This window comes from Chrysemys picta, chromosome 8, assembly GCF_011386835.1.
Source record: "Chrysemys picta bellii isolate R12L10 chromosome 8, ASM1138683v2, whole genome shotgun sequence".
NCBI lineage: Eukaryota > Metazoa > Chordata > Testudines > Emydidae > Chrysemys > Chrysemys picta.
The window spans coordinates 56,883,225-56,905,508 of NC_088798.1; the positions used below are offsets into that span (position 1 = coordinate 56,883,225).

The window sequence follows — 22,284 nt, forward strand, 5'->3', positions numbered from 1 at the left end:
TATCTCCTCAATATATGTTCCATTCTATATGCATCCGAAGAAGTGGGCTGTAGTCCACGAAAGCTTATGCTCTAATAAATTTGTTAGTCTCTAAGGTGCCACAAGTCCTCCTGTTCTTCTTTTTGCGGATACAGACTAACACGGCTGCTACTCTGATACAGCATCTTAGAATCATTTCTATTGAGCCCTGGAGGAAAGAGGAGGCATCGGAAATCCACTAACAAGAGCGCATCAGGGTATGGGTACACCACAACTAAAAGTGTGATTGACGCAAAGAGAGCTTTCATCTAGCTGTTGAGGGGAACAGTGGTAGTGAGGACATGGCAGGGCGGGCTCTGGCCTGGGGTAGCTGTCGCAGTACAAGCCCACCAGGGACCTTGAGTACATACCTGGGTTGCCAGCCCATGCCATGGTCCATGCCACTGGGTCTTTATTGCTATTGTTACCCTCACCAACTGGATGAAAACTAGCCTGGCTTATCTCCCTTCTGATGTAAGTGTAGGGCACACAAACACATTAATGTTGCACTAACCCCACCATGCCTAGGCTCAAATCTAGCCCTTCCCTAAGTACGCACAGCTCCCATTGACTTCAGGGACTGTTGTATCCCCAGCTCAATTTGACCCACAAAGAGTACCAAATTGGCACGTTATGCTCCTTTTTCTGACACACCCCTACACATAGCTTTGAGCACCATTTGAACCCCTACAGAATTCAGGCCATGTTACAGCCGTATGCAATACAAGGCTACATAGGCAGGCTGAGATTTTTCAAAGCCATTTAGGGGGAGAAGACACCATGTACCATTAAGAGAGGGGGTCACTAGACAAAGCTGAACATCTCAGCCACGTTATTTCCTTATACTTCTATGTTCTGGGCTGGAACTGCTACATGCATAAAGCTTCTCAACTCCCTGTTGTACACTGGTATTGTCCACTACTTGTATACAGTTCTCTATTTGCACGTTTTATTGCTTGTAATACAGTTAAAGTAAAATCTTTCCTTTTCTGATTTTGATCTAACCTATTTGGCATAAATGGTTCTTCTCTCTTCCCTGGAGCCATTTCTGCTCACTAGTGACATGGCTTTTTTTTTTTTTTTTTTAATTCACCAGCATCGTGAGTGATCCCAGCCCAGCTCTGGTTAGTCAATTGTGGTTGTGTAGCCTCCAGAGAGAGGACAGAAAATTGGTGGTTTGGGGAAGCCCCGGCTTTTGTGTTTTAGATTCATTCCTGCCAAGTTAAAAAGGTAAAACTGTAATAATGCAACCCAAGCACTCCTGTTCCGCCAGTAATAGATCATTGTCAGAACAACTCAGTTCAATGCTCCTTTTAACATGGAAGCAATGAGTTACTCAGCGAGAAAGCTGGGGATGTCTCAGTACCCCTTCTCCCCAAAAAACTAATTGTAAAGAAATTGCAATGAATAAACATTGTATCTGCCTCGTTCCTTAAGAGAGATGAGGAAACCGTTTTGAATGTGAACACGTTCAGAAAATTGATGGTGAAAATGGCACCAGCTCACTCGACAGATCTGAACATGCTTGGGCATTAGGTCCTGACTGCTTACTGGTTCATGGTGAAGAATGCTTGATTTCTGTTTAGAACGGCTGAACTGGGAGAGCGAGCTGGATTCCTAAGGCATCACCAACACCCTTCAGCCCACAGGGTCATTGTTATAGAAGAGGCAGGAAAAGCCCAGCTCTGTTGTGACACGCACTGGTGGGAGGTAGGTTGAATGTGCAACGCTGGCTTTCGATGCCAACTGAGCAAATCTGATGTGGAAGCCCCAGAAAGAGCGAGAGAGTCTAGTTCAGAGGTGATGTATACGTTAGGTTCCCATTCAGTTGTGTGGCCCAAGCCAGCCTCCACTGAAGTCAATAAGCATCTTTCTATTGACTTCAATGGAAACTGGGTTGGGTGCTTAGAATCCTTTAGACCTGCTTGCACACAAATTAATGCTATGTCAGGGAGTCTGAGCAGGAGGACCCCAAATGCTAAGGAGCCAGAGAAAGGTATTAGATGGGATATGTGAAAGAAGGGGATGGGGTGTTGTAATATACTCACATATACAGCTTCCGCCAGCTGCTTTTCTAGCTACCCTCTGGCTCTCTCCTAGCTCTTTGCTGTAGTGACTGTCCCATCGTCATAGCTGCAGCAGGGGATGTGGGACAGGAGAGAGCCCTCAGGGAGCTGGTCACAGGGCTTTGAGTCTTAGCGCAGATCTTCCCAGCTGGTGGGCTGCTGTACCCTATGCACCAGGCAACAGTCCCGCAAGGGACCATACACCAGCTGGGATAAGCAGAGTGCAGAATGCTCCAGCCATGCACCTGAAATGCCCCCCTGCCCCAGAGCCAGGAATGTCAGCTCTGCATCAGCTAAAAACCCCTCTATGCCAGGGAATTCAAAGCCAGGCAGATCCAGCTGCTCTGGCAGCACAAAGGAATCTGGCTGTGGCTAGGGCCCCTCTTGCTGCCATTTTTAGCATAATTTTCCTGTCTCTAAGGCCCTTGGGACCACAAACACTGTGTTTGGCTAAAGATATTTGATCCAAAGGCTGAGTCCAGCTCCCCCTTGGCCGTTAGACATGGTTTGGCTAGGCCACCTTTTGGCTCCACCCACGAGGATTGATTTGAGACCTGAGGCTATGCTGCGAGTGGACCGAAAGCTGACCCCATGATGGAACAGGTGACTTGGCATTGCTGCTGCTGGGCAAGCACAACAACGCAAGCCTCCCTTTGCGAGCGCCACAGGTGACATACCACAGGCGCAGCCCCCGGCAGCAAACAGGAGCCGTGCAACCAGAAGAGTTTGTCCACTTTCCAAATCAGCCAGCAGGAGCGCTCCGAGTCAGGCTGGGAAATCCCTGTCAGGGCTCTCCTGCCATCAGGCACTGCATTTGCAAGGTGCACAGCAGGTGTGTGAGTGAAACTGCAGGGCATGCTTCAAAGCTCAGGTGACAGGGGCCACTTGGAAGGGGTGCTCAGTGTGAGGCAGATGGTCTGTGAGATCCAGCAAAGCTGGTGAGGGAAGATCCAGCTGGCCCCTGGAGCCTCCAAGCATTATTATTAACCGTTCATAGGTGCTGTACAGATGGAGAGAAAGACACAGCCCCTGCCCTGAAGAGCTTACAATCTAATACCAAACCATGCTGTGCCAATAAAGACCTTTCCTCTTGACCTACGTCAGTCTCTCCAATGATTCCAGCCTACCCGGCCAGCCCCAGACAGGATGCTTGAGGAGGAATGGGGACAAAATCATCTTCATCCACAATAAAAGCTCCGAGTGGGGAGAAATCCCAGGAGAGGAAGCGTCACTGAGCAGCTTTGACCCTGTCGTGGTGCACCTGTGTGTTCGGGATTGGGCTACTCAGCCACAGCTCACCTATTGGAAAGAGGATGGGTCCTTCCAGCTGCTCTAATGCCGCAGGCTGGGGGGAAGAGGGGCCCTGTGGCTTCTGCGGATGCATGTGTTTTTGCAAGAGCCTACCAGAGTGTGTGAAGATTTCCAGATGAGCCTGGAGCTAAGTGTGCAGCCCCTCTCAGGTTAGCTTCTCCCTTGCAGCGTCTCCTATTTGACATTCAGCATCTCCATCCTCTAGCAAAGAGCACTGTAACACCCACAGAGCCAGCTGCATGTAGAACATCCGTGCACTCTCCCGCAGCACTGAGACAAACGCAGCTTGGGGGTCACTTCCTGGTGACATGAACCCCAGGAATAAAACCCCTATGGTGCCATGGGCAGAACCAGTTCCATCCTTCAGCTGAGCTGAAGGCTTCTGAACAAAACAGTCGGGGTGGAGCTATTGGCTATAAATTAATGGAGCAGTCCCATTCCCCAGGAAGCAGGATAATAATCTCATGGGACTAGGCACCCATCTTCTCTTGCACTAAAATAAACAGTTCTACTGTGTTTATGTCTCTACCACAGACATCTTGGCAGCGTGGAGTCACATTGAAACCCAGTAGCTAAAAATAACCCTTGAAAACAGAAGATGGCTTTGCTGTCTCTTTTTCACAGCAGGCTCGTCCAAAGGAATCATGCACTAGGTGGCTTGGTTGGTTTGAGAGCCATCTTCATCCTCACCACCATTTGGCTTTATTGATTGTCTTTCCATTACACTTTCTCACTATTTGACTTGCTGTCTGATCAGCGGGCGGCCGAGGGGCTTTATCTGTGAGGGAGCACATGGCCTTCTACTAAAAGCAAGAAAGTATCAGTTTATGTACCAGCTGGGTGGAAAATGACCATCAGGGGATGTCTTGAATTATCTCCCATGGACGAATTCCAGCCGACCTTACTCAAGGGCCTAAGAATGAAATCACTTAGGGATTGTCTGCACTGGGAAAACGTATTGTGTTATAATATGTTAGCTCCGATAGTGCAGCAGTGTGGTGTGGTACCAGACTGGGAGTCAGGAGACCTGCATTCTAATCCTGGCTCTGCTATTAAATTAGCCTTGTGGCCTGGGGCACATCCTGTCACCTCTCTGTTTCCCCTCCCACACATGATCTGTCTTGCCTAGTTAGACTGAGAGCTCACTGGGACAGGGACTGTCTGTACAGTACCTGGCACAATGGGACCTCTGGGCGCTACTGTAATATAAACGTTAATGATGTAAAACATGTTAGCACTCAATGTGGACAAGGACTGTTGGGGTTAGATTCATATCAGCTGATAAAGGTCATTTCCAGAGTGTGGTTAGTCATGACCACTGACATGATTTTGAACACTGCAGTTATTGTGGGGTTAACACATTCTAACACAAGGTATTGTCCAGTGTAAAATCTCACCCTCATGCAGAGGGGCCAGTACAAAGTCTTTGCACCACTTAGCCTTATACTGAGGGCTTAAGTGGCACATAGCCCTTGTGCTGGCCCATTGCACCTGGGTAACTTTCACCCATGGTACTTGTCTAGTGCTTTGATGCAATGCTTGCAGTAGGACTGCTCGTTGGCCTGATAGCCATTCAACCACATTCCTGAACTTTTTTATCCAAACAGCCAATGTTAATATTCAGTGGAGAAGGGAGGAAAATCACATTTTTATACTGAAAAAATCTTGATAACTTTTCTCCCCCAGGGTTGTTGTTATTTACTCTGCCCTTTTGGGTCAGACCCCTGCCCTTGGTAAAGGTATAGTGCTTGGTAAGCGTGGCCTGGCTTTGGAAACGCTGCATTTCCATATCTATGGGGAAGGTCAGTTCAACTGCCCATGCACAGTCCATTCCTGATAAGAACAAGGGTTTTGGAGGCATTTATAATTCGTTCAACTCCAAGTAAGAGAGCACCAACTGACCTGGAGTTCATAATAGCCAAGATCTGCTGAGCCAGCCAACCTGTGCTTCAAAAGCACTCAACAGCAAAGAGTCTTTGACCTGGAGAGAATCAATGAGTTTGTGTTTTACTATGAGCCTGAAAACCTAGAACCAGATACTTTATGCCAGTGTGCTGTGTTCAGAAGGGTGTCTCCTGCCCTCCCACTCCCCAAGTGAAAAGGAAAAAACCACCACGCTATCATTTCACAACCCTCCAGGAGCCAGTGGTGGATTCCCATTGAAAATAATGGAAATTTTCCGGTGCAATATGTCTGGGATTCTTGAAGGTCGCTTGTTGTCTCTTTTGCTAGTTTGAGAACACTTTCAGGCCAAAAGAATGAGTGGGACGGGGTGGGAAGCAGGAGATACTTAAAAAGGAGGATGATCCATTTCATCAAGCCAAGAAGCAGGACTTGTTGGAAAGTCTGGATAGCCTACACTGCTTCCTGTAGAAATATCAGAGGTTGGTCCCCCAGCCATTGCTCTGAGTGTCTGGCTCACCCCCTGCCCTCCATGTGCTATAATTCCCAAATTAGTGTCCATTGTGTAATCCAGACCATTGAGCAATGGAGTATGGGCAGGAAGGGACGATATGGAAGATGGAGACTGAGGAATTCCATAGGGGCTTCCATCCCTCAAGTCCTGGTAAGATTGTCCTGTCCCATCCATGGAGAAGCTTCCGTTCATTAACTGTCCACTAGCAACATCCCCAACATTGCTGTAAATTCTATTGGTGTGGCCAAGCTCAGAGAGGATCTGATCTTCTGTGAATGAAAGAAGGAAGGTTGATTTATGAGTGTAAAATATTCTGTGGTCAGTCAGGGCCAAACGCATTTCTTGAGTAACTTCACTGGAGTCAGTGGGGTTACACCAGGAATGAGCTGGGCCAACAGAGCACATACTCAAAGGAAACTGTCCCTCACTGAAGGACAGTTGTATGGCATCCTGAGCTAGATTCTCACTTGACACGAGCTGGGGAAGCTCTGTTGCAATAGAGCGATGCCAATTTACACCAGCTGCCAATGTGCTCTCCCTGCTCTGCTTAGTACTTAGCCAGAGGAAATAGTGCAACTAATTAAGAATACATTCTGAATGGTACCACAGCTTATTTCTACCCTTTTGCTAACCCCACGCACCTCCCTCTGTTCTTGTAGTGCCTTTTGTACAGCTGAACACGAGACAGGATTACTGTAAATCTTTTATTCTTCAGTCATATGAAAGCTGGTGGCACATAACGGCCTCTTTTTGGGAAGGTCTCTTGATTCTCGCCAGATGCATTCGCCCTCATAAAGGACATCATAAACTAATTATGGATCAGGCTTGATACACAGGCACTACAGACCAGTTTGGGAGCCATAGCTGGCTCTCATTAGACTATAAATAACCAAATAATTTCCGGTGGCTTGTATATTTGCTGCGATGATTCAAAGGGACCATTTTAAAGTTAAACTATTGTAAAATGATTGCTTTAAAGTTATTTTTTTCAACTAGGTCAGCACGGCAGTTCTTTTTTGGGGAAGTTTCCCTGGGAGCTGCAGACCCTTTGCTGGGGCTCAGAATGGACACCCCCTTAGTAAGTGCGTGTCAGTTCCTATCTCCATTGCTAGAGGGGTTTCTGGCCGTGCAGGATACAGGCCAATAATTAATCATTTTCCTCTAGTGCAGAAAGCCCCAAGGAGCCACCAGCCATGAGATTAACTCGTACATCTTCAGATGGGACATCGGTTTCAAGAATCATTCCCGTTTCTGGTGCAAGAGAAATCCAGGCATTCTTCTCAATGTGGGATGCTGAACTGTGCCTAAGTGCAGGAAATCATCCCACTCTGCAGGAAACCATTGGGGCCCAACCTTTGCAATCCATCTCTTCCCACCTTCACCACCCCCCGCCCTCCACCCAGCCTTCCTGCCCCGCTCACCTCGGAAGCTCAGCTCACTGTCACTAACCCCACAGTCCTCCGCAGAGCTCTCCTTCTCGTGTTTGCTGCCCCCGCGGGTCCTCTTCACGCTCTTGTAGAACTGGCCCCAGCGGTGCCGCCCAGCATCCTTCTTCAGCCGTTTTTCTTTGGCCCGCCTGTTTTGAAACCAGACCTGGAGAGACAGAGTCCCAGAAGGCACTGAAAGGAGCACGCGCAGGGAGAAAAAGATTGGCCTGGACAGAAAAATTCAGGGCTGGCTCCGAACCTCTCTGAAGTTCAAGATGGTTCAGACCCAGGAGCCCAGTTCCCCTGCAGCTTAGGGCGCCAAGGCTGGTGGATTCAGAGCTGAACTTTGCTCTAGTCTGAGGGGTTCCAGGTTGGATACAGCATGTAGAAATGGGCCCGAGCCACAACACCCAGATCCAGTTCTGCATCCAAACTTCTCCAAGGCTCAGACCCAGTATTCAGCATTTCAGGCCCACATAGTGGGTCAGTTGCCTCCCGCCCAATGGCAGATCTCCTTGGGATATGCATCCAAACATGCAGTACCCGTTTTTTGCTGGCATTGCAAACTCACATCTAATTCACTGCTTACTGCTAATAAACAGGGAGATTTAACTCATTGGTTCAGATCCTGTGCTATGATCAAGGTGGTGGACAGATGCATCCCCTGGAGCCCTGCGGCAGTGCACATGCTCAGCAGTCCAGCCACGGGCTGTCAGTCACAGGATGGGGGCCTTACTGCTTATCCAGCTTTCTGGCCTGGCTTCCTTCCATGCTACCTTGGAATTCAGTGCAGGGGTTGTGCACTGTCGGGAATGTGATGTGCACAGCTTGGTCGGGACAAGGAGGGAACGGAAAAATACTGCAGCGGTCTCACCTGCACCACTCTCATGTCCAGCCCTGTCTCCGAGGACAGCTGCTCCCGCACGTGCCTGGCGGGTTTGGGGGAGTTTTTATAGGCATTTTTTAACGTTTCCAACTGTTTGGCTGTGATGGTGGTTCGTGGCCTCTTGGCTCCAGCTTCTGAATCATCTGGAATAGAACAATTTCTTACCAGTATGGAACGGATAGCACAAAATAGAAGCTGGCCAATGACCAGCACAGAAGGAAAGTCAAAATCTAAAGCAAGATGCAGTTGATTTTAATTAGCCTTAGCTGCGGCTGGGAGGGGTGGGGGTGGGGGTGGGAGTGGGAGATAGGGGGCTTGCAAAATTCAGCCCTCATTTTTCAGTGACTTTGTCTTGATAAAACATGGCCTTCCAGGTCTCCAAGGACACAGTGTGACGATGCTCCTCTACAACACAGAAAGCCTATCTAAGGTCCTTATCTGGTCCCTGTGACCCTAGTATCTGAGCGCCATGCACTCTGTAATGTATTTACCCTCACCGCACCCCTGGGAAGCAGGGCAGTGTTACTATTCCCATTGTACAGAGTGGGAACTGAGGCACAGATCCTCATAGGTATTTAGGTGCCTCACTCCCATTGATTTCCCTGAGGGTGAAGCACCTAAATACCTTTGAGGATCTGGGCCTAAGTGACTTGCCCGCACATGAAGTTTGTAGCAGAGCAGGGAGCTGAACATGGGGGTGCTGAGTCCCCGTCTTGCATCTTAACCATCAGCCCATCCTTCCTCTCATAAAGATGGACCTGAGCACATTTTAATCCCTTTCCTTCCAATAGAACAACTCATTTTAAAAGTTTCGTAGTCTACCAGCCAGATTTTAAAAAGGGGTCTCATTTATGAGTTAGGGCAAACCCTCAGCTGGAAAAAGTTCATTGCTCCCACACGTTAGGCACATATCTGGTGGTCATCGCCAGTGTGGACATAGATGGTGGAAGTGGTGCAGTTTTTCTATATCACATAATGTTTAAACGTTATTGGGCAACCAAACCAAAAAAAATCATAAAATCACAAAAAGGGTCATAACTTGAAGAAACAGTCTAATTTTGACCAAAATTGGCAGAAAGCTTTTAAATACAACTGATCGTGCAACTATGTCCTCAAACTAGTACTGTTTTGGAAATTTTGGGAAATATTTTGTCCCATGTGATATATTTTATGCATTTTCCTGTACTTTTTTGCCTTCAATTAAAGCAAAAGTCTGTGGTCGCACAACAGTATAAGCTTTTTTGTGCCATGTAATACATCTAAATATTTGTCATTATTTGTAGAAAAGTTTTTCTGTCTGCTATTTTATGAATATTGGCTACTGTCCAATGACTCCTCCACTGACAACTGATGTTAACACAGTGCACACCAGGATGAAATGTTTTCAGGATATGTTCCAATCTCTGGGCCAAGACTGGACCTGTGTCGTGTATGATGAAGCAATCTACTGCAAAGCACTGTTAATTAAATGGAGGAATCAAAACAGATTTGATGATGACCACCTTGAGAAGGGAGGCATGCATCATGTAGCAAATGTCATGTGTGATACAGGCAGTGTGATGCAGGAGAATGGGTTTGAAGACATCCTTGTGGAAGCCAGCATCTGTGGTGCTTCAGCCATGCTCTAAGAGGGAAAGCATATATCCATGGCATTAGAATCCACAAACTTATGAATGAGGCGATGACTCACTTGAAGTGGGTAGCACTTGGCGATTCCATGCACAATGATGATTCTTCCAGAAGATGAGAAATGACACATCTTGGAGAAGGCTCGAACATGCATTGAAGCATTTGAAGATGTGGAGCAGGCTCACTGAGAACACAGATTGGAAGTACAGAATGCTCTGGCAGACTTGATGAACAGCACCCAAGCATTGCACTGGCTCATGGATACTTCCGATACTCAAGAAAAAAACTGTTCAGAAACATTTCCATCCTGGAAAAACTACATTGCTCCTAGTCACTGATGGATTACATAGCAGCAAAGAGAGGCAATAACAAGTCCATGGAGCTTGAGACATTTGCAGAGATGATCCCACTATGACAGTGTGGTCATATGAATTATGCCAGATGGGTTGTGTAAATGTAGCAGAAGCCAGATCTCTGGAGGAGAAGCCAGATATAGATTGTGCCCAAGCTGATAGGAAGAAGTGTACCAGACTCTTCAGTGGGGTACTTACACCGTGACATGGCCATTGAGCAATCTCTGAACGAGGCCTGTAGGAATCATCAGCATCTTTGCACAAAAGATACGACTCTGACCAAGGATTACCTGACTGCACATTTTAAGGCAGCTGTAACAGCTGTGACAAAACAAAGGTGTGGAATTCAGCCTTCGATCTCAACAAAGAAGCTACCACAAGCCCATGGCTGCAGATGAAATTGCTGTCCAAGGTATTATGTTTTGTGACCTAAAGAATGACAAATCCGTTTAGCACTGAACCTGGAACAAGCCCACACAACAGTCACTTGTGAACATTGCAATGTCTACTGTGGCTCCATCTGAAAGTACAGGTTTGTGCATGATAAGAGAGACTGGCACGCAATAAATGAAGCCGTTCGTAACCAGAAGGCTGCAAAGGGGCGAGGGAGACCTCTTTGAGCCCATAGAAAGGCATAATTTCAAATCATTTGGTAGTCTCAACAAAACAATCAAACAAAAGAAGAAGCAGTCAGCACAAGCGATAACTATTGATCGTCAGATATTCAGCAAGCTGACAGTTTTGTTGCCCAGTCCAGAGATGTTGATATCCAGGGTTTGATGACACGTGAGCTGGCACCTGTCCCACTTTCCCTCTTCAACTTGGGTGGATCGCTAAGAAAGGCCCAAAAGAGCAACACACTGTCTTGGCTGGAGAAAAATCTGTCAATGGTTGAGCTACCAGCATCTGATGAGCGAACGTCAGCTATTCTTGAACTCGGGATGCTTCTGCTGATGGTGTGCAATGATACTGCCAAGTGCAAAACTACTGGGGAGCTGTCTGATCAGCTGCTGCACACTATCCTCAGACTGCAATGTCCATACACTGCTATTGTGGGGGACAATTATGCAAATGAAGAATCAATCAAATCTGGTGAGAGAGCCCACAGGGGGAATGTCCAAATGCAAGATGTTCGGAGCCCCCACTGTGTTCACACCATTACCAAAGCAACGCTTGCAGATGATATAAAATTCAAAGAATAAATCTAACATTGCACGTTTTCTCCTCAGTGACTGGCTTGTGAAGTGTGGACAGAGATTGTCACCTGGTCGCGACATGTACTTTGCTGGTGGGTTTCACCACATTGCACGTGCAGTGAAAGCAGTGCCTGGCAACCATTCTGCAATACCAGAACCAGAGGAAGCAGATTCACGCATGTTCTTGCACGTTGCTCATGCAAAGCAAACACTCGGAGCAAATGGGGTGCTGATGTGGTGCTTGGACTCAGATGTTTCATCCATGTACCCAAAATATTGCTCTATTCTTGGGAGAGATTAATTCTTTTTCAAAACTGGGGTCAGACAAAAGATGAGACTCATTCCCATGAATGGAGTGGCTGGAGCTGGGAGTGGACGTGTCTCAGATGCTGCCAAACATTCATGCTGTCACTGGTTGTGATGACTCTACTTCAGCTTTCAGTGGCATGGGGGAAAAGAGATGGCTGAAGGCAGCAGCACCCAGAGCACTGTGTGGTGAAGGAGTTTAGAGCTCGTCTCCCCCTCCGTCATCCCCTCCCCAGGCAGCAGGACCATGGGGGAAGGGATGCTCCACAATGTGTCTCTCACACCCCCAACCCCCAGTTTCAGGCTTCTGTGTCTATGGCATGCACTGAGACTGCTTGTTCTCAATTTCCCACCCTGCTCTTGGGTGCTAGGCTGTGGTCTACTGATGGTGTCTATTCTGCATTCCCCACCCTGATCTCAGTGCTTGTGGCATTCACAAAGCCAGCCCATTCTCAGCTCTCTTGGTCTTGGTGATATGTCTGTGGTATGAACCAAGCAAGCCCATTCTCACAGCCCTCCTCATCCAGTCTCAGGGCTGCATGCCTGTGGTATGCCCATTCTCAGCTCCCTTACAGTCACAGTGCTGTTTCCTGTAATATGGTATATTACATATACCTGGCAAGCAATATAAAAGGCAAGAGGAGGTTCTTTAAATACATTAGGAGCAAGAGAAAGATTATTAACGTTAATGATAACCAGATACTCAAAACAATATTGACAACTGGGGGGAAGGAATGCAAGCCACAATAGGGAAAGAGTAGGTTAAAGAATTTTTAGATAAGTTAGATGTGTTCAAGTCAGCAGGGCCTGATGAAATTCATCTTAGCGTTCTTAAGGAACGAACTGAACCAATCTGGGAGCCATTAGCAATTATCTTTGAAAATTCTTGGAGGATGGGAGAGGTCCCAGAAAACTGGAGAAGGGCAAACAGTGCCTGTGATGGGTTGAATCACAGAACCCCCCCCCCCCTTGGGGCTGCCAACTGATGTGCCAAGACTACTTCTGCCCCTGCTTTCCTGCCCTGGCAGCTTAGGACTTCAATACCCTGCCTGGTTTGAGCCAGACCCAGGGTCTGAACCACGTCCCCTAACAGCTGTAGGCTTAACTGAAAGCAACTTACAGAAGTGTTCCTGTCTTTAACACTCAGATGTCCAACTCCCAATGGGGTCCAAACAAAGAAATAAATAAATCCATTTTATCCTGTATAAAGCGTATACAAGGTAAAATCATAAACTCTTCGTCCTCTATAATACTGATAGAGAGATATGCACAGCTGTTTGCCGCCCCAGATATTAATACATACTCTGAGTTAATTAGTAAGTAAAAAGTGATTTTATTAAATACAGAAAGTAGGATTTAAGTGCTTCTAAGTAGTGACAGACAGAACAAAGTGAATTACCAAGTAAAATAAAATAGAACATGCAAGTCTATGTCTAAGAAACTGAATACAAATAAAATCTCACCAGTTCCAGTAAACTTCCTTCTACAGCCTAGTCTCCTGCTAGTCTGGGTCCAGCAATCACTCACATCCCCTGTAGTTACTGTCCTTTGTTCCAGTTTCTTTCAGGTATCCTTGGGGGTGGAGAGGCTATCTCTTTAGCCAGCTGAAGACAAAATGGAGGGGTCTCCCACCGGCTTAAATAGACTTTCTCTTGAGGGTGGAGACCCCCTCCTCTCTCCTATGCAAAGTCCAGCTTTAAGATGGAGTTTTGGCGTCACATAGACAAGCCACATGTCCATGCATGACTCAGTTTTTACCAGCCAAGCCACATTCCTGGGAAGGCTCAGGTGTGGATTGGCATCTTCAAGTTCATTGTTGGCTTAAGTGGTTTTTGATTGGGCACTTAATTTGCACTTTTCTTAAGAAGCTGACCAAATGCTCTACTAGGCTAGTTAAAATCAAGCAAGTATACAGCCAATACTCCTAACTTCAAATACAAAAATGATACATGCATACAAATAGGATTAATAGATTCAGTAGATCATAACCTTTACAGAGATATGTTACATGGCATATGTAGCACAAAACATTTTAGTTAGGTCATATATACATTCATAAGCATATTCCATAAAGCCTAGTTAGGTCATACATACATTCATAAGCATATTCCATGAAGCCTTATGGGGGGAACCGTCACAGTGCCTATCTTTAAAAAGGAGAACAAGGAGGACCTGGGGAATTATAGATCTGTCTGCATAACTTCAATACCTGGAAAGATACTGGAGCAAATTATTAAACAATCAGTTTGTAAGAACCTGGAGGATAATAGGGTTGTAAGTAATAGTCAGCATGGATTTGTCAAGAACAAATCAGGCCAAAACAACTTAATTTTCTTCTTTGACAGGGTTACTGATGTAATGGAGAGGAGGGAGCAATAGATGAGATATACCTTGATTTTAGAAAGGCTTTAGACACAGTCTCACATGACATTCTCATAAGCAAACTAGGGCAATGCGGTGTTAATAAATTTACTAAAAGATGGGTGCACAATTGGTTGAAAGACCGTACTCAAAGAGTAGTTATCAATGGTTTGCTGTCAAGTTGGGAGGGCGTATCTAGTGGAGGTACACAGGGGTCAGTCCTTGGTCCGATACTATTCGATATTTTCATTAATGACTTGGATAACAGCGTGGAGAGTATGCTTATAAAATGTACAGATGACACCAAGCTGGGAGGGTTTGCAGGCACTTTGGAGGACAGGTTTAAAATTCAAAATGACCTTGACAAGTTGGAGAATTGGTCTGAATTCAACAAGATGAAATTCAATAAAGACAAATGCAAAGTACTTCACTTAGGAAGGAAAAATCAAATGCACAACTACAAAGTGGGGAATAACTGGCTAGGTGCAAGTACTGCTGAAAAGGATCTGGGGGCTAGAGTGGATTACAAACTGAATATGAATCATCAGTGTGCTGCAGCTGCAAAAAAGGCTAATATGATTCTGGGGTCTATTAAGAGGAGTCTCATATGTAAGAACAGGAGGTAGTTGTCCTGCTCTACTTGGCACAGGTGAGGCCCCAGCTGGGTACCATAATTTAGGAAGGATGTGAACAAACTGGAAAAAGTCCAGGGGAGAGCAACAAAAATAATAAAATATTTAGAAACCTTGACCTATGAGGAAAGATTAAAAAATCTGGGCATGTTTAAAGAAGACTGGGTGGGAACCTGATAACAGTCTTCCAATATGTTAAGGGGTGTTATACAGAGGACAGTGATCATTTGTTCTCCATGTCCACTGAAGGTAGGACAAGAAGGGGCTTAATCTTCATTGAAGCTTTTAAAAACAAGGTGGACAAACAACTGTCAGGGATGGTCTAGCCTTACTTGGACTTGATGACTTCCAGAGGTTCCTTCCAGCCCTACATTTCAATGAGGGTTTCTTAGTCTTGCTTTGGCCCATTTCTATGCTCACCTCCCCCGTCTGTCAGCACAGTGGCCCAGTGCCACAAACAGCCTTAGGTGTAGCAATACTCAGCATTGCCACTCCTAACTTTTAGATGCCTGGAAAAAATCACAATGGACTTCCCAAAGCCTGAGTTAGGCTCCTCGGCTCCCTCTTCAATGACTGGAGGGAGAGAGTGAGAGCGTGGCACCTAAGAAGGGGAGCCACAAAAGCCAGCATGCTAGGCAGGGAGCAGCCTAAGCTAGCCCCTGGGAGATGCTGAGCAGAGGGGTTGTGCTAAGCCCTGCCCCTTTCAGGGAGGTCAGTGCCTAGCTCTGCTTGAGTGCCACATCCAGGAACCCCTCATAGAATCACAGAATATTAGGGTTGGAAGAGACCTCAGGAGGTCATCTAGTCCAATCACTTGCTCAAAGCTGGACCAACCCCAACTAAATCATCCCAGCCAGGGCTTTGTCAAGCTGGGCCTTAAAAACCTCTAAGGATGGAGATTCCACCACCTCCCTAGGTAACACATTCCAGTGCTTCACCACCCTCCTAGTGAAATAGTGTTCCTAATATCCAACCTAGACTTTCCCCACTGCAACTTGAGACCACTGCTTCTTGTTCTGTCATCTGCCACCACTGAGAGAAGCCTAGCTCCATCCTCTTTGGAACCCCCCTGCAGGTAGTTGAAGGCTGCTATCAAATCCCTCCTCACTCTTCTCTTCTGCAGACTAAATAACCCCAGTTTCCTCAGTCTCTCCTCGTAAATCATGTGCCCCAGCCCCCTAATCATGTTTGTTGCCCTCTGCTGGACTCTCTCTAATTTGCCCCCATCCCTTCTGTAGTGGAGGGCCCCAAACTGGACACAATACTCCAGGTGTGGCCCCCCAGTGCCAAATGGAGGGGAATAATCACGTCCCTTGATCTGCTGGCAATGCTCCTACTAATACAGCCCAATATGCCATTGGCCTTCTTGGCAACAAGGGCACACTGCTGACTCCTATCCAGCTTCTCGTCCACTGTAATCCCCAGGTCCTTTTCTGCTAAACTGCTCCTTAGCCAGTCAGTCCCCAGCCAGTAGCAGTGCATGGGATTCTTCTGTCCTAAGTGCAGGACTCTGCACTTCTCCTTGTTGAACCTCATCAGATTTCTTTTGGCCCAATCCTCTAATTTGTCTAGGTCACTCTGGACCCTGTCCCTACCATCCAGCCTATCTACCACTTCCCCCAGTTTAGTGTCATCTGTGAACTTGCTGAGGGTGCAATCTATCCCATCGTCCAGATCATTAATAAAGATGTTGAACAAAACCGGCCCCAGGACCGACCCCTGAGGCACTCCGCTTGATACTGGCTGCCAACTAGACATGGAGCCATTGATCACTAGGCAATCAGGTTGGTGAGGCTCTCACCTGGCCTCAGGTGACTTGGGTAATTAAGTTGTTTCCTGTGAGATTCTTAGGTACCTGCCTAACACCCAAACAGCTGAGAGGGGTGGGGGCAGGAGGCAGAGGTTAGGACATTCACCTGTCTTGTGGGGGATCCTGGTTCAATTTCCCTCGCTGCCCAATGAGGAGAAGGGCTGGAGGGAGGGTGGGTGTCCCCTCAGTCTTGCTTGTTGAAGCTGTTCTACTTTAATTAACTATCATTTGGACATAGGTGCCAAGTCCAGGTGTGCTGCGGGGCTGGAGCACCCATGGGAAAAAAAATAAGTGAGTGCTCAGCCCCCTCTGTCAGCCCTGTGGGTCTGCGCTTCCCCCTCTTCCCCAGCACCTCCGGCCCACCGCAGATCAGCTGTTCAGTGGTATGCAGGAGGCGAAGGGGAGGAGCAGGAGCAGGAAGAGGCAGGATGGGGGCTTGGGGAAAGAGGGGGAGTGGGGCGGAGCCGGGGTCGAGCACCCCCTGGGAGCTAAGTAAGTTGGTGCCTGTGCATTTAGGCCAACAAAAGAGTGAGACTCACTCTATAGTCTAGTGATTAGGCTACTCAGCTGGGCTGTGGGTCAACCTGGGCCAAATCCCCTCTCTGCTTGTTAGGAAGAAGTTTGACCAGGCATCTTCTCCTTCCAGGTAACTGCCCTAAGACGTAGGGGATGCCTGGTCAAACGCCTTTGCAGAGGAGGGATTTGCCCTGGAGTCTCCCACAGCCTGGGTACCCCTGCGGAGAAAAGAGTGATTTGCATGTTTGCTGTGCCCCCATTTAAAAGTGGAGCAGCTGCTCAGACTAGCCCTGTGACATGGGCACTTACGCTGCTCACGTGGAGATTTCCCACATCCAAGGTGAGGCCCCTCACCACCAGAGAGGGCTTCTTAGTCTTGCTTTGGCCCAATTAATATGCAATGAAAGCAGACCAGCTGCAACAGAAAAGACATCAGAGTACTCCACAGTCCAGTAGTTAGGCCAGTCACGTCATAGGTAGGAGCTCATTCTTCAAAGCCCAACTCATCAAGGGCCTTGAACCACAATCTCCCACAGTGTGGGATGATCCCCCAAACCATGGCAATATAGAAGGTTCAGGCTGCCTGTGCCCCAGTTCTTAGTTCAGTCAAAGTGAACAGCTTCAACAAGAGCTGAAAAGCAGCCCCTGCGTGAACAGCCTCTGCTTCAGTGATCGGGGCACTTGCCCTTGTCAGCAGGCAGAGGGTGGGGGGATTGAACCAGAGTCAGTTCCCCCCCACGACATGAATACCCTAACTACTGGCTATCGGTTATGTGGGGGAGCTGCGCTCCCTCTCAGGACACGGGTCGTTCAAGCCCCTTCTCTTCATCAGGCAGAGGGTGGCACGTGGGCCAGGCTCTCCTGTATCCTAACCATGGAACTAAACATTACACCGGAGTGTAGTTTGGTGGCCTCTGACCAGCCCTACCGGCTCTGATTTGACATGTGTGCTGGGGCTTAGGCATGAGCTAAGCTGCTGGTGCCTAGCATGAGGCAGTTGACTCATGCTCAGAAGCAGAAACATAGGCACCGAGGGAGGGAACTTTCAGAGCAAAAACTTAGGGTTGGGTGGCAGCCGAGCAGGGGTTTTGTGGATCGCAATGGTGCTAAAACTAGGACTTAGGGCTCACTGCAGCTCTGGCTTTGCGTGCCAATGGTCTGGCCTGAGTGTGCCCCTTCTTAACTCCCCGAATTCAGTGACACACACAGTCTCAGTTCACTCCCCGGCTCAGCACTGCACTGCTGCATCAGCACTGTCTGCACCTCCAACTTCAACACTGCTGGAGTTCCATAACTTGCCCCATTGAAAATAACAGGTCAGGCAGGCGCCGGTCACCAGAACCACCCCCAAAAAATTGTACCCTATTCTAGGTCTTCAGCTGGCATATCAGTGCTCAAGCCAATCTGGCACTGCATTTGTATTTTGGAGCACTTTAAAATTAAACACAGGTCATTTGCTAGGAGAGGAAGGGAGCTGTACCTCAGGGCTACTTGACCATAATCCCAAATTTGCACTAGTATTGGTAGCCAAGGCCTTCTAGGAGCCTACAACCATCCAAGTCAACCTAACTGGCTGTTAGAGCACTTTAAATAGACGTGCTACTGCAGCCTTGGTGTGTCTTGTGCCTGGTGGCATTCTAGGTCTGGCTCACAGCAGCACCACTTTGAGTCTAATAATGCTGAGAGTGTTGGGGTTGGAGCTGTGTGTTGGTCAGATCAGAGGAAGGTGACTCAGACACATTCTGTGGGGATTCTGCTCATTCCCCCCCCAGATTTGTGCAAAAGAAAAGTGGTTTCTTCCCAGTTTAAGAACAGGTGTGAAATCTCAGGTGTGGTGTGTCCATCCTTTATAAGCTTGTGTCCATTACCTACAGTGTGGAGGGCAAAGAGCACAATTTGAGGACTTCAATAACTCAGACATAGGTTAGAGGTTTGTTACAGGAGTGGGTGGGTGAGATTCTGTGGCCTGTGTTGTGCAGGAGGTCAGACTAGATGATCATAATGGCCCCTTCTGACCTTGAGTCTATGAGTCTACGAGCAGAAATACTCACAATGATACGACAATCTAGAAGACAGAATGGTGTTATAAATTAGGACCATTACTTCGAATTCATGGCATGGACAGACCCGACCTAACCTGAGAGTTAATGAAGAATCCAGCAGTAGCTGAATCAAGCAGGTCTTGGTCAGTATCGCTAACAAGATTTGAAGGCAGATAACTGCAGCTTTTTCTGATTCAGCAGCCTATGGCTCACTGGTCTCTTTATTGTACTGTGGCACAACCAGCGAGCATCTCTGGAGAACATGTGCTACGCATTGTTTGTTACAAAAAACCATTTAGGGATCTGGGGCCATTTAGGGATCTGGGGCAAAAATCTGTCAGGGACAGTACTTGGTCCTGCTGTGAAGGCAGGGGACTGGACTCAATGACCTTTCAGGGTCCTTTCCAGTCCTACACTTCTATGATTCTATGAAAAGTGTCATCAACATTGGCCTCCTTCAGGCCGCACCTGAAATTATCAGTCACACACAGGGAATCATGCAACAGTTCGGTATCTTCAAGTGTCCTCTGCCAATGCTGGATGGGTGGTAGTACGGACACCTTGTTTCTCAAATGATACTGCTACCTGCTCACTTTTGTGCTGTGTAGTTGTGAAAGTACTTGTGCAACAAGGTGATACAAATGCCACCGGGAAGAGCTGGTGTGCTCTGATGCATGCAACAGTGACAGTGACAAGTCCAGCAACAGAGTATTGGACACTTCAGACACAGATTCTGAGGGGGAATAGAAATGGGTCAAATATGTACAAATCACTGTGACTATTTCTGTGAATAAAGGTAACGCAAAGGGGTGTTGCATTACACATTCCATAGGTCATGTAGGGGTCACATAAGAATACATGGTTATACTTTGGTATTCACATAATATATTCATACAAGACATTCAACAGCCCTTCTACTAAGTCATTACTGTTCTAGAAGTAGTTTACATATATTGTCATTGTAGTCAGTGATAGTAAGAAGATAATTACAGTTATGCCGTGTGTGTGTTAGAATTATGGCTCTAACCAAACAGAGAACATCAAAAAATATGTTTTATAATTAGGGGGTAGAGGTCTCATTATCTGCATAACTTCATAAAAATAGCAGACAGAAAACCTTTTCTCAAATCAGTACATGCTACACATAATGACAAATATTTTGATGTATTACATGATATAAACAAGCTCATACTGTCCTGTGACTACAGACTTTTGCTTTAACTGAAAGCAAAAAAGTACAGGAAAAAGGATAAAATATATCAGCTAGGGCGAAATATTTCCCGAACTTTCCCAAACAGTACTCGTTTGAGTGTATCATTGCATGATCAGTTGTATTTAGAAATTTTCTGCCAATTTTGGTCAAAATTAAATTATATTTCTATGAGCTAGGACCCTTTTGGTGATTTTCTGATTTGTTCAGATTGGATGCCCGATAACATTTAAACATTACATGACAGAAAAACTGCACCACTTCCAACATCTCTATCCGCCCCAGTGATGCCCACCAGATGTGTGTCTAACTTGGTAGCAATGACATTTTCCTAGCTGACAGGTTACCCCTTAGTGGCCAAAACAGGTTCTGGCTGGCATTCGTTTTTCCAGACGAATGCCACGGAGGCCTTCAGAAATAATACTGCAAGCTGGGAGGGGCCATGTTTGGTTTTGACCATAAAGCTATATGGCAGCAGTGTGTGGATCCGCATTGGCTGAGACCAGCACAGAACAAGGGTCTTGCCTAAAATGTCCTTTACTTGGAACCATGTACAGCTCTGGCTCCACCCACACGACCCAAGTCCTCTCAGATTCACAGGTGAAATCCCACTGAAATCAGCACAGTGGCACCTGTCTCTTGGACAGGAAACTTTGTGCCTGTCTCTCTCTCTTTCCTACTGGCTATTAGGCTGTCAAACACCGTGACACCAAGGCCATCGCTAGCTTGGGGAGTCAGTAATGGAATCTGAGTAATATTACATTCATGGCCCCCCGTCCAGTACAAGTAGGCATTGCATCACCCTAACCAAATTGATTAGGTCAAAATAGAGTCCTTAATTAATGAGAAGTCAGGGCTTGTCAACATGAAATCCATTAAAGACCAGTTCAGTTTTAATTTCAGTCAGGCACCGTTGGGACGTCTCTGTGGATTCATTACTGTTTTGTGATCTATAGTCTCTCTCTCACCCTCCCTCCCCTAGCCTTGTTTTTCACCTCCACTGGCTCTTTAGAGCCCTGTTTGGTTCACATGGATAAATGGGAACTTAGGGCCAAATTCAGCTCTAGTGTAAGGTGCAAGGCCATTGCCTTGGGTGGCGCTGCGCCTGCCTACAGCCCAGCTGAATTTGGTTTGTGCTATCAATGCTGTCCCTGTGGTTCAAACCTAGGACTGTCCTCTCAATGTTAAGCTTCTCTGCATTGTTCTGCCAACGTACTACAGCTGTGCCCTTGAGAGGTCACTCGCTTCTAGGGGGAGGGAAATTTGGGGTCTTACTTAATGATTATCTTATTTTACTAACATTGGTGACAGCGCCGTTCCTTCCAAAGGACCTCAACGTGCTTTACAAACAAAGGAGCAAATTCTCCCCAGGGTTACACCCAGGCAACCTCACTGGGAGTAGCGAACAGGCAGGGTTTGGCCTTGTATCTAAAGAGTCACTTCACCAAGCAATGAAGAAATGCAGCACTGTTTAGCAATGCACAACAGAGAAGTGTCTTGGGGGCAGGAAACGAACCACATTCCCTTGCCAATTCTCCGACAAGGAGAATTTAAGGTGAGAGGGGATTACCTCACGTTGGAGTTTTGGCCAGGACCCCTGCGCTAACACCCTTTGCCCTTGCAAAAGTCTCATTGCATCTTTAATGGCCAGACGTAGTGAAGACCCCGATGCATCTTATCCAACAGACAGCACCACCAGCCACACAGTGCCTCCTACCACCGTGCTGGGGGTTGGTTCTATTTAACAAACCAGAGGAAGTTGTACCAGCTCCTCACCCATCACCACCACTTGCTACAAGATTTAGATTTTCCCTGAAGGTCTCCTCTCAAAATACTCATCAGGCCTAGCCCTGTTTAGTTCAGGAGATGTGACCAGAGTGCAGCTCAAGGTGGCATGATGCTTTCCATATTAGACACCGATCAGCATCTCTAAGCACCTAAAAACCTTTAAAAGTCTGGCCCTATGTGCATTCCCATGCAAACAGGATCTTTATTTTCTAAGAGTCAAGCTCCAACAGCTGTCCATACTGCACCGGAGTTTATAATCTTTTTGACCTGACTGTCATTGCCACGGCAGGATTAGAATTTCAGGTGGGCAACAGACA

The 22,284-nt window shown here is 47.0% G+C and overlaps 1 protein-coding gene across 1 annotated transcript in view; it reads right to left on the reverse strand.

The window, feature by feature from the left end:
• Positions 1-1,086: 1,086 nt before the first annotated feature.
• The window catches only part of LHX4 (LIM homeobox 4), a 69,153-nt gene continuing 47,955 nt past the window's right edge, over positions 1,087-22,284 (reverse strand). Inside the window, exons 4-6 of the mRNA XM_065554524.1 lie at positions 8,113-8,267; positions 7,233-7,404; positions 1,087-6,080 (exon numbers count right to left, since the gene is read on the reverse strand). Of these exons, the coding sequence (XP_065410596.1) occupies positions 5,686-6,080; positions 7,233-7,404; positions 8,113-8,267 (722 nt within the window). The 3' untranslated portion in view covers positions 1,087-5,685. The remainder of the gene's footprint in view (positions 6,081-7,232; positions 7,405-8,112; positions 8,268-22,284) is intronic.